The sequence below is a fragment of the Antennarius striatus genome, chromosome 10 (genome assembly GCF_040054535.1).
Source record: "Antennarius striatus isolate MH-2024 chromosome 10, ASM4005453v1, whole genome shotgun sequence".
Taxonomy (NCBI): Eukaryota; Metazoa; Chordata; class Actinopteri; order Lophiiformes; family Antennariidae; genus Antennarius; species Antennarius striatus.
The window spans coordinates 14954916-14967310 of record NC_090785.1 but is presented as its reverse complement, the minus strand read 5'-3'; the positions used below and the strand labels follow the sequence as shown (position 1 = coordinate 14967310).

The 12395-nt window shown below is 42.2% G+C and overlaps 1 protein-coding gene across 1 annotated transcript in view; it reads right to left on the bottom strand.

Annotated features, from left to right (window-relative positions):
* The window catches only part of unc5a (unc-5 netrin receptor A), a 133198-nt gene that overhangs the window by 26481 nt on the left and 94322 nt on the right, over window positions 1-12395 (bottom strand). Inside the window, exons 5-6 of the mRNA XM_068326235.1 lie at window positions 11508-11688; window positions 1703-1867 (exon numbers count right to left, since the gene is read on the bottom strand). Coding sequence (XP_068182336.1) covers window positions 1703-1867; window positions 11508-11688 — 346 coding nt within the window. The remainder of the gene's footprint in view (window positions 1-1702; window positions 1868-11507; window positions 11689-12395) is intronic.

Sequence of the window (12395 nt, the reverse complement as noted above, 5' to 3'; positions counted from 1 at the left end):
AGCCCTCCCTTTGTGTCCATCTGGTCAGCAACAAACTGCTATATCACTTTCCACTCAGTTGCTGGGTCAGGCTGTATGAGCTTTGATGCGTTCTTATCCTGATAGTACCCAGCAGACCTATTAATGACACATGGGAGCACCAACAACGACACGACATAGCAATGCACTAATGCAGCTACATTCATGTAGTACCGTAACACAAAGAATTACACACATTCAGATTTGGAGTATGCTTGTGTAAGGTTGAGTTGGTCTGTATCACTTTATCTGGCAGGTTTCATTTAATCGGAAAAGAAATAGTTTAACACTCTGTAGTGTTAAACTAAGCTGTAGGAGGTCAGAGGGCATCACAGCACAAGCACATGACAATCATAGAGGTATCCGATACAGCAGTGTTTATTAGACTGCATTGACTAAAAAGGTCACACGGGTAGAGACAAGTGAATACTGGTCACATAGTCAGCAGCGACCTGTGGGAACGGCATCTTTCTTTCATGAATATTTTCTATGGCAGTCATTTCTTTATCTTTTTTCAGTGACAACATTCAAAGCATGCGAAACCTCATTCCAGCACAGAGTAAAATGCACTTAAAGATGTTCATTCTGCATCTGACAGGCAACGCCGACATTGTCGAGAATAGATGCAGAATTGCAGAATGCATTACTTGACACTGTTGGCTGCTCATCTCCAAAGATATCCAGAAGCTGTACGAAGCCACGTCTCTAAATTTTATTTTCAATGTGCACTCCTGCAACAGTAGTGGCAACTTTTTCTCTGACACTTTTGTACACTTCATTATCAGCTCCATTGTTTTGGTTGTGCCAGCTTGTTAAGTACTTGAAATACAAACCTTGCCAGCGAGTGGAGGATCATTTGTCATTAGTTGTCTTAAATTTAGTCAGTCATTGTTTGGTTTGAAAGCACCACACAAATTAGTGGCACAGCAGTCATGTGACACATCATTTTGTGTGAAAAAAGTTGTAATACCACCACACTGGTATGTGAGATGGTGAAAGTTAAATGTCGCAATACAAAGCAGGTAATTATTTCAATTTTCATAATAATTTCCCTATTTGAATCAGGTGAGGATCTGCATTTTTTTTTAATGCTGTACTCCTGTCAAAGCCAGACAGCACCCCCACTGAGAAAGGCATTTCTTAAGTTATATTCAAAATCCTTCACTGACGACTGATGTCTTACTGAGAGAAAAATGTTTACTTGGTCTGACAAAAAGAAGAGAGTGGAACTAATGCATCCTCCAAAAGCAGAATAGCATAAAGCTTCGTAGGAAAAGCTGTAGGAAAAGCCTCTCTGCAGCCTCTCACCCCACCTTAGTGCAGAGGCTAATTGATTCTAATCCTGTACACTCGTTCCCATGCATTGTTAGATATCTGCTTGTTGTATTTAATAAAGGTCTTGACCTTGAAAGCGCTTCGCTTGTCTTTTAATGAAATAAGTCGTGTTCGTCTCACAACAGCTCTGGTGTTGCTTTGAACACATATATTGATTTTAAAAAATGTCCTATTGCTTCTCATCAACTAAGTTATAATAAGCAGACATATACCCAAGATGCATTCCATTAATCCTTCACCAGATTAAGTGGTAAAAAAAACACCTTACGCTACTTTGTGTTTTCTATTGTCTTAGTGGGCTGAGCGGTCGAGTGTGTGGTTTGTAGTTTGTGGGCGGTGGTGCACTCACTCTGTGGACACTGCTCGCTGGTGCAGTTGAGCGACTGGAGGTCGAGTCCCTGGCACTCCTTGCCCCCTGTGCCAGGTGAGGGCTGTGTACACTCCCTGCTCCTCCACATGGAACAGTCCGCACCACATGCCGACCACTTACTCCACTCGCTCCAGCCTCCGTCTACTGCAGACACACAAAAACAAAAAAAACCCCAACAACTTTCAGAACACATACATGAATATCAGCAAACTTATGCACTCCACACCCCTCTATTTTATTTCACAATAAAATATTCTGATTGGAAAACATGCTAAATAAAAGCTACATGATTTTAATAACAAAAGTCTCTCAAGTGTGGAGGTAATAGCAGTGTAGCAGCAGTGGTGTATTTGCGTGCAAGATGAGAACAACTGGTACAATACTCTGTTGCCATCATGTGCAAATCCACTCGCTCTCAGATGGAAACCTGGTAGGGAAAGCATCATAAAGACATGCAAATCACTTGCACACACTCAAATCCAGCAGACGCACAGGGAAACCAATGCATGTAAAACTGCTGAGGAGAGCCATATTTTCTCTGTTCTGCTTTCTGTGTTTCTTTCCAACATGGAAATAAGATGCAACTAAGATAAAGCCCATTATTGGGAGGGCGCTGTGGCCTAGTAGCTGTCAAAACCCCCCAAATCTGTTCAGGGAGAATTTCAACCCCAGGCCCTCTCCCCTAATGTCAAACACTGATGTTCACGCAAATACCTCTAGTTGAACATTTGCCTGAAAAAAGGAAGCTTTGTGGGAGGAAAATAAATCCGCTCTTGTGATTTGTTTGTCAAAACAAATCAGCCACTATAGAAACATGGGCATCGCATCGCCTGTGTTGTATCTGAATCCATAGCACAGGTATTATTACTCTGCACATTACTGTATATTACACTTGTGCCCATTTATGTTGACCATCGCTTCAAAAACACACACCACTAGCCCCAACAGCAGGAGCAAAATGAAACAAATGGAAATGGGCTGGTTATAGTTCTGAGGGGGCCTGCAGCAAGAAATATCAGCAGCTTTACCGCACGCAGAGCAGGGAGGCCATTTTGCAGTGATGGGGGTACTTTGGCACCATGACCAGGGTGGGGCAGTGGTTGAGAGTGATACTGACAATGACACACAGTCAGGCCTGGGGAAGGTTACCATAGGGCTAATGGGAAAAGGAGCAGTAATGAGCTCTCATGGGAGAAAAACACCAGCGTCTCGCTCTTCCTCTCTCCCAAATGTAAGAGTGAAGGGGACCAGACAAGAACCAGCAGAATGTACACACACACACACACACACACACACACACACACACACACACACACACACACACACACACACACACACACACACACACACACACACACACACACACACACACACACACACACACACACACACACACACACACACACACACACAATAACCCTCCTCCTGACTGACCTAGGGCCAAGAAAACCTTAGTGTTCATTAATCCTAGCAATGAAGAGTGCAGAGGGCCTGACCTTGTGAGACCTCCTGCAAGTCAGCAGCTTTGGTTAGTAAAAGTGAAACGTTTCTGAAGGTAGGACACCCATCATCGGACAACTCTCTTAAGTAATGAAGATATTTGGTATGACAGTGAGACCCAACTGGAATAGGAGTTAAAAGGCTCCTGAGGGCACTAGGTCAGAGGCAAAGGTGTATAACCCTAATCCTAACCCAAACTACTAACCCCAACCTCTAACCATAACCATGACCCTAACCCCACACAAATGCATGATTATATTTTGCATGTCCTCAAACAATTGCTGGGGATATGACTGTGATTTTGTCTCTGTGTGTGCGGTATAATGCTGAAGCAGCAAATGCCTCTTTGTAGTCAGATTCTTTTGGCAGACAGAAAAGAACCAATCAGATAAGTGTCCTTGTTTGGCATTGAGTGGACCCATCTGTGGGCCAGCAGGTTGATTATCCAGGATAGGTATGAAAATGATTGAATAGCGAATTACATTCTAATGAATATATTATTTTGCTCCTCAGTTTTTCCACACCACTATGAAATAAAGAGATGAGATCAACATCTGCACTGATGAAATTCTACTTCTACCACAAGGCAAGACTAATGACCATGCAAATAAAATTGTCAAACAAGAAGGCTGCAGTGGAACAAAGGATGCTGCTCAGCAAAACTGTATGAGATGCAAGCAATGTGACCCAGAGGCCAAGGAAAATCAAAAAAAGATGGAGATGAAAAAGTGTTCCTGATGACCTGTCTGACTCTGAACACATGTTGCAAATAATTTAGAAGCAGACAGCCTTTCCTCAGAAGCATATACCACAAAATGCACAGGCAGGGCAGTAAAGAAAAAAAGATAAGACTTTCCTTGATTTGCTTTTTTCACATTTAAGGATAAAATCAGAACCAAAACCTCATCCTCTTACTTTTTCAGAACCCCCACGAGGAAATTGTCATCCACAGCCACAGTATTCCTTATGAAATTCGCAGAAAGAAATTGTTAGTGCTGCTGCAAAAAGGGTGCACAGCTGATTTTCAATCATGTAGCACCACAGGTTTTAGGTCAGGAAGGTCTCTGAGGAGGAACACTGATACAATAGCCCAGTGGCAAGTCCCCATTTTGATTTTGTCAAGGGGAGAAAAAAAGGGAACCCTACCATTCTGTACAGGTCAGTGGGTGGGTCTGTTTGAGGCCTTGCTGTTCAAAACAGCAATGGCTGCTGACGAACATTGCCAGGGATCATCATACACCTATGATTTTAACATCCTTGTGGGGAATACAAGGCAGTAGAGACCAGCAGGTTGCCCACTGCTCCCACTACTGTCCTGCCAACACATTGTGTGCATGACAACCACTCACAATACGTGTTCAAAAGCTACACAGGAAGCCACAGACTCGTGCTAGTGGTAAAACACTTAGCCAAACACATAGGTGACGCAATAGAGACTAGTAATAATTCAGTAATCTGCATTTATAAACAATTTTGATACTTTTTTATTAGCATGCTGGGAGCTTCTTTTACTGCCGTAAAAGAAGCTCTGGTTTTTAGTTAAATGTTAACTAAACCACTAGAACTAATTAGAAAGCAAAATGACTGAAGGGTGAATCTGTTCACACTAAATTAATGTTTATTTCTGTCTTATTTATTATCCATGAACTTTATTAATTCCGTGGACAAAATACAGTCTTTCTGATTATGAGAGACTCACAAATATCTTCCAAAATAGAATCACACACTTGCCTGCAGTGCAGGCAGCAGACATATGGGTGATAACTTGCACGTTGAGGCACGTACATCAGCAAACACTTGCTTACAAGCACGCATGCACAAATACACTAGCCCAAAGTCTGTTTATTTTCCATCTAGTAGAATTCTCATGACTCCTCTGGCAAGCCTGAGGGATCAGTACATTATTTAAATAATTCATATGAGTTAGAAGTCTTTTCAGGGTGTTTGCTGTTCTTTAAAACATCAGCAACATCTCCTTTCATTTGTGTGGGCTAGTTGTCACTTCCAGGATGGGCAGCTATTTGCTGTTGACTCAGGTAATGTGCTTTTTTCCCCTCTAATGTTGGCAGGAGCTGACATTTTGCCTCAACTGTTGGCTCGGATCTGGAGTCAGTGCAAGAATAGAGTCAATGAAGGGGTAAAGGATAGACTACAGATTCACCTGGATACTTTGACAGAATATGATGAGGTGAAGACAAAAGGAAAAAAGGAGAAGACGGAGACAGGAGAGAGAAATGGAGATGAGCTTTTGCATAGTTTGTCTTGAGGCCTTCTATGGTGTTCATCTTCTCTGCTTGGAGCCTCAGGCTTTAGCCTCGGCGTCCTCTCCTCCTCCTCAGCTGCCTGCCTCTCTCCCAGCATGGGGCCCATCTGATCTGCCACACAGGCCTCTGCCAACTCTCATTAAACACTTTGGAGACTAACACAGAAATACAGATGAGTCTCTAGCTTCACACTTTCCAGATGAGAGGTGGGAGCTCACATTTTGACACAAGAGTCATTGTGGATATATAGCACATATAGAAGAGGCTGCTGCCAAATAAGCGACTGTAGCTAGAGTCAGTCTGTGGAAGTCTGCGTGAATAGTGTGCATGAAAATAAGCCTCCGTGGCTGTAGCCAAGCTCTGCTCCTATGAAATAATGTTACTTATGTTTTTTAATGTTGAACAACAAATGGCCAATGGCATTTCAACAAGCAATACATATTGACTAAAGCAGGCAAAGAGAGACAAATTATAGCCTTTCCATGTTGTTGGTTCCAAATTGCATCGATTTGTTTCTTGGGAATATTCATTCAACAGGATTTCTTTCTCCTCAAAGGAGGAGCACAGAAAATCTGTGAGTCATCAGTGTGTTTGAAATGAAACAGAAGCACTGGAACTGTGAACTACAAAGAATAAGCAGCCAAAAAATACAATAAATTTTTCTGTAATCCATTTCAAAGATCTAATGCTTTGAGTTAAATGCACAAGAGAGCTAATAACCAACAAAGAATCTAGCCTAGATAATTAATGAAGTCTTGGAACAAGACCAGCATTAGAATCATGCAATTTTAAATGCAGCTCCAAAACAAAAGGCACTGCAGAGGAGAAAAGTCTCTGAAGGCTGACTTTAAAAAAAATACAACTACTTTTGAATCTAAATGTCAGCCATGTCTAAATAAATAACATGATGCCTTATCTGCAGCATAACAGCTCCCCATGTAATTCATTCTGCAGTCTCTTTCTTCAAAATAATCTGAAATCAACATCTACTGTGCATCTAGTGGATTAGACCAGCAGAGGCTGAGCACGGTGATAATTTAAGTTGTTATCCGGTATGTGTTGATGCCCGGCTGCCTTCCTTTACTAACCAGGATTCATATGAGATCTACTCATTCAGGCTGATGATTAAAAAAATGCATTCATCAGGTATTTGATGAAATTAAATTGTTCAGATGTATTTCATCAGGTTGTTTTTCCGGTGATGACAAATTATGCAAGGCAGTCGGTTCATCTCCAGAGACATATCTTTGTGTGCACTACATAGACCTATCGAAACTTATGACTGGAAAAGCAGTCGTCACCACCTGGCTGTGGTGCAGTGAACTCTGACCTCTAGAGATTCAAAAACTGGCACTGATTGTACTTCTAGTGTTCTGTCGGAGGTAGAAATCAAGTGGGAAAAGGAACCACATGCCACCCCTTGCTGCCAAAGAACATGACTGATAGAGGTCACTTCACTGTTTGTCTCTCATCAAGGAAAAAAATTGAGTTCTTTCTTTCCCAAAGTCTCTGCAAACTGTGTTCACAGAGCACAATGCAACTTCTGTCACAGCACCCCAAGAGTCTAAATTACACTCACTTTCCTTGTGGGGTAAGAGAAAGAGAAAGGAGGGCGGGGTTCAGTCTAACAATAGCTGCCTGGGCTGACATTAATCTCTTTAAGCTCATGGAGGTCAGTATCCTGCTTCGCTATGGGGGAATGTCAAGCATCCCTTGACACCTCCTCTAATTCCATTACTCACTGCTCCGGTGCTAATAATTCCAAATCCATTCAGATAGCGTCCTTATTGAGCGTCATGCATTTCTATGTTTCCTTCGTGGTCTTCCTCCTGCTGTATTACAACGGGCCATGTTACTTACATTCACTCTTGACATCTAGTGATGTCTTTACACAAGAGATGTGTAACGCAACACTCGGATTCACTGAGGAAGATAACCTCTGTTTAAAGCAAGGAGAAGCTGCTACTGCCAGAGGTGTTGGATTTCCCTCCTTGCTATTTACTGAGTGTGGGAGATTTCTCCTGCGGTCAGCACGGCAGCAGAACCTTAGCTATACGCAGACTGATCTGCTGGCACTAAGAGCTAACAGCTAGATTTAGAATACGCTTTGGCTTTCTCTAGTTCTTTCCTCTCTCTCACTCAATTCTTTGTTCCCGCCATCTTCACACTATCTATTTTCATCTGTCCACCCCTGCTTTCACCTTAAACATAACTTTCCTCCCAATCCCGCGCTCCTGCCTTCCACCATCTCCTTTTCCATCTCCCTTTGGTCTAATGTGGAACTGCAAATGAAGCAGCTTGACTTCCATGTCAGACTGAAAAAAAATCGATATGTGTTGCTCAGTATCAGGGCAGACCCTCTCTGCCACTCCGATGCTCTCTCCGCGAGGGAGAATGGGACAGACAAATGAAATGCTCTCAACTCCTCCAGTGTAGACATGACACACACAGGCTGCCATAATTCAGCATTTTATTGCACATATTTACTGCAGAGCTTGACCAGCAAACAATAATAAATGTACTAGCTGGTTTGACACAATGTCATGGCTGGAACCCTGTCTCTTAAAACAGACAGGTCTCTAATAAAAGCAGGGTCTGTGCAAAGCCCAGAAGATAAAGAGATTTGAACAAAAAGCAATAATAAAAATCACTGTCAGAATGATGCCTTAAAGTGAAGACTAACAGGCTCTGGCATTGCTGAGTAAGCGATGTAATTGCAAGAAAGAGCACAAGCACTGACATCTAAGAAAAGGCCCAGGTGTTTGGTACAAAAAGAAGCCAAAATAAAGATGAACTGATGACTTCTAGATGCAAAAATAATGCAAAAGGGAAGCCAAATGAAGCCAAGCACCACCGGACAAACAAGGTTGCCTGGGAGTTACCTGGACAGGTGGCCACGCAGGCACTTTTCTGGACGTTCTGCCCCTCACACGACGTGCCTCCATTCAGTGGTGTGGGATTGGTGCAGGTTCGACTCCTCTTCTGCCAGCCACGCCCACACACGGCACTGCAGGACGACCAGGTGGTCCACGTGGACCAGCCGCCGTTGACTGTCAGACCAGCGCCAGTGGGGATGAATGGGTGAGGAAGTGGGGAAGGTTGAAGGGAAGGAGGGAGGGATGGAGGAACAGAGCAGCCAGGATTACCCGACATGCAATGCGTAAAGTTGATGTGTTGCGCAAGAATAATTGTGAATAACTGCTGTTATAGAGTATGGTCCAGCGCTGCGAAGCAAACTAATGAAAGAGAGAGACAAGGAGGCTGCTTCCTGCGTCTGAAGTGGATTCACAGTCAACTACAGAGAAAATAGGACTTGAACAAGGAGCAGAAATAACATGACAGCTTGCCATCTTTGATCTCACCTCTGAAGAAGATGCAGTCGCTTTTGAAACATGCCTCCAAATTTTAGTAAATGCATTCATAATATAGTAAGAACGTATCCTTGAAAAAAATGCTCTCAGTCATAAGGGCATAAACCTCTTAAGAAAACAATGTCTGCTCCTAGAAAATGTATTCAATACTAAAAAAAAAAACCATAATAGCTGTCCCAAAAATTCAGATAATGTCTTTCACGTATCCATTACTTATTGCATTTCATTCTTCAAAGCCAACAGTTCTTTGGATTGTAGAGAGAAAACCGTGTATAATTTATTCCTTTTCATATTTAAACATAACATTCAGACACAAATTTCTATTGCATTGATATGATGGCAGCTACCTGCTGTACTGCTGCCCATGCCCTGAACCCGCACACTCCGCTGGAACATAAATGTCACTATATTGCTCAGTGATGGCTGATGATTACATCAAATCAGGCTGCTTTAATTCTAATCAGCTCCCATTTCCTGTTTCAACCATGTTTGCTTCATCTTACATGAAACCAAAATTCCTGATTTATTGACAATAATGGCGCAGTCGTTCCTTCTGTGAACATACCCTCTTTCTAACTCTCCCCAGTTCTCCCGTGGCTGAATCATTTCCTTACCTTGTCTATTCGATTGATTGCCTGCCATAGTGAGGTAAATTGCCAAGCAACTCGGCCCTTGATTACCTCTTAGCACAGAGTGCAGTCGCACCAGGCAGGCCTTGCTGAAATACATCACTGGCCCCCCGCTGAACTTGCTTTGAAATACTGGTTATTATTATTCGCTATAGCTAGCTTTATCAGCTAGTACTGTGAAAAGTGATGCTCTCAGTTAAATCACTTTTTTTTTTCTTGTGCTCCAGACTCAGTAGAAATAAAAGGTCTTTTTGGATAAGAGTGCTTCTACTGTGATTTATCCTCAATTACAGAAATGGTGATGAATTTGTCATCTTGCCATGCAGGTAGAGGGAGGAGATGGAATAAAATTACTCATGTTAAATCTCCAGAAATCAGTTCACAATTTCTCAGGCCTGAGAGTGAAAACTATTGTTTGACAATAAGGAAAGGCAAATAATTAGAAAGTGAACACTCTCGCCCCCACAATCTTTCGACAAGTATTTCAACAAAACGCTAATCAATTATAATCAACAGTAAGAATGATTTTGCATTTTTCTCTCTCGCTGTACTCTTAGAGGGGTGTTTGATGTGTTTTGACTGCATGCTGCAAAGAAAATAAAATAATAAATGTTCTGCACTGTTCATTCATTCATTTTCCATACGGCTTCCTCCTCTTTCGCAGGTCACGGGGGTTGCTGGAGTCTATCCCAGCGGACGTAGGGGCATGAGACGGCAAGACACTCTGGATACGTTGCCAGAGCATCGCGGAAGCGCACGATAGACAAACAATCACTCACACACACACCCACGTCCACAGACAATTTGAAACTGACCAATCTAGCCGAAGTACGTGTTTTTGGAGATAAGAGGAAACCGGAGTACCCGGGGAGAACCATGGTGACACGGGGAGAACATACAAATTCAGAGTAGAACTGGACCCCAACCCAGAACTCTTACTGTGAGGTGACATCGCTACCCACTGCACCACGGTTCTGTGCTGTTCTAATGTTGAATTTATCCTACGTTAGAAATTATATTTCAACCACAATCCAATCCACAAGGTTCCTTAATTTTTACTGTAACTTCCATGTTTTATACATGTAATATCTTCAGAGAAAGGCCTACATTTTACATTTAATTCTTGTTTTTATTATATGAATCTGACACAAAAACATTCTTAAATAAGTCTGCAGCAAATACAATTGTGCAAAAAGAAGTAGTGAGAGTACACTATGACATAGTGCTGAATAATTGAGGCATATGGTGTGTTTTCTCCTCTGTTATGTTAGATATACAGTAGCTGAACAGAATAATATACAGTAACATGATTTACATTTCACACACGCACACACACACACACACACACACACACACACACACACACACACACACACACACACACACACACACACACACACACACACACACACACACACACACACAGAGCTGTGAATGAAGACTGGCTGTCATGTATCCAAAATCTTAGTAGTGCTAGAACCCAAGGACCCCGTCACAGAAAATATGATCTTCCTCTGCATCTTAATAAAGATCAGTCTATTTATCAAGCCAAGTCATTATTTACAGTTTGCTGTTAATTTAATTTCTCTTATATTGGATCCAGTACAGAAAAGGAGAAGGATGGCAGCCCTGAGATCGGAGACTTGCCAGCGACGGCTGCCAGTAACATTTTAAGTTGTGCTAATTATTGTGCAGATACACCACTATCTACAATCTACTATTTTATGTTATCTATGATATGAAAAATAGAACCATATGTCACTTGTGTGTAACACTGAATATTTATGTGTAGACTCTGAATATATACTATAGCTACCTGACAGACGTGCACCGAGTCACCTTGAATAAAAGACAGTGTGCTTTCATTAACATGAATCTGTGGGATAACAAACACAACATGCCAGCAAAACAGAATTGATGTGATTTTGGGTATATATTCTGAAGCTACTGACCAATCAAGTTCTCTCAATAGCCTGCTTGTATGCAGCTTTGACACCTGCTGAAAGAAGTCATCACCTACCATAGACCAGGACTGTGGCGGAGGTGCTTTTGCGGCGAGCAACGATGTTTTTGGCCACACACGTGTAGTTACCGGTGTCTGCCAGTCGGGCTTTTTCAATGACGAGATTATAGTCAGCTGTGATCAAAAAATTGGGGTCACTCGATGGGTTGATGACATCCTCGTTTCTCTGCCACTCCACCTGAAAATAAGTTTCAGCGTTCAGAATATATTTCATCTCCATGAAATGGTCTCCCCATCCCATGCAGTGCTGCACGCTGTGGATTTTTATTGGGGAAAAAAAAAAACAACTGTTTTGATGCAATCAATGTGGCACAAAGGACCAAATGTGGCTTGGCATGACACTGATGCAGGGAAGGAACTATGTGCACTTCTGATTTTATGTTTTCATACGAGGAGTGTCATTTTTATTTTTTTTAGTTGCTGGTAGTCTGTGAGTGAAACAGATTGTGATTTGAGCAGTGTGCGCACCCTGTTGCAGAAGCTGAAACTAATTTTATTCCTTTTCACTTTACTTTCACATTCATTTTCTTGTTTACTTGGTCTCCTTTGACCTGGGGCCATATCTAGAGTTGGTATTGTGTTGCATCGCTGTTGTTGGTGTTACTGCCAGCAGTGATGCTGCAAGTAATTGGGCTTTCTTGTGTATGATATCCTTGTATACACCCATAGTGACTTCTGCTCTTAAGTTCTTTTCTGTTGAACTGCACTTTACTTCCTATTTCCTTTTCAAACACTCCCTACACTGTTGAGATGTGATGACGTCGTCTGCTTATCTCTGTCTCTGGGCTGTCTAAAAAGGCTGGCCAAACCTCTTGTGTTGTTATTAGAGCAGTTAGTGCCTATCTGGGACCGGGAGGAAGCAGCAGACAAGGTGAAACAGCTGGC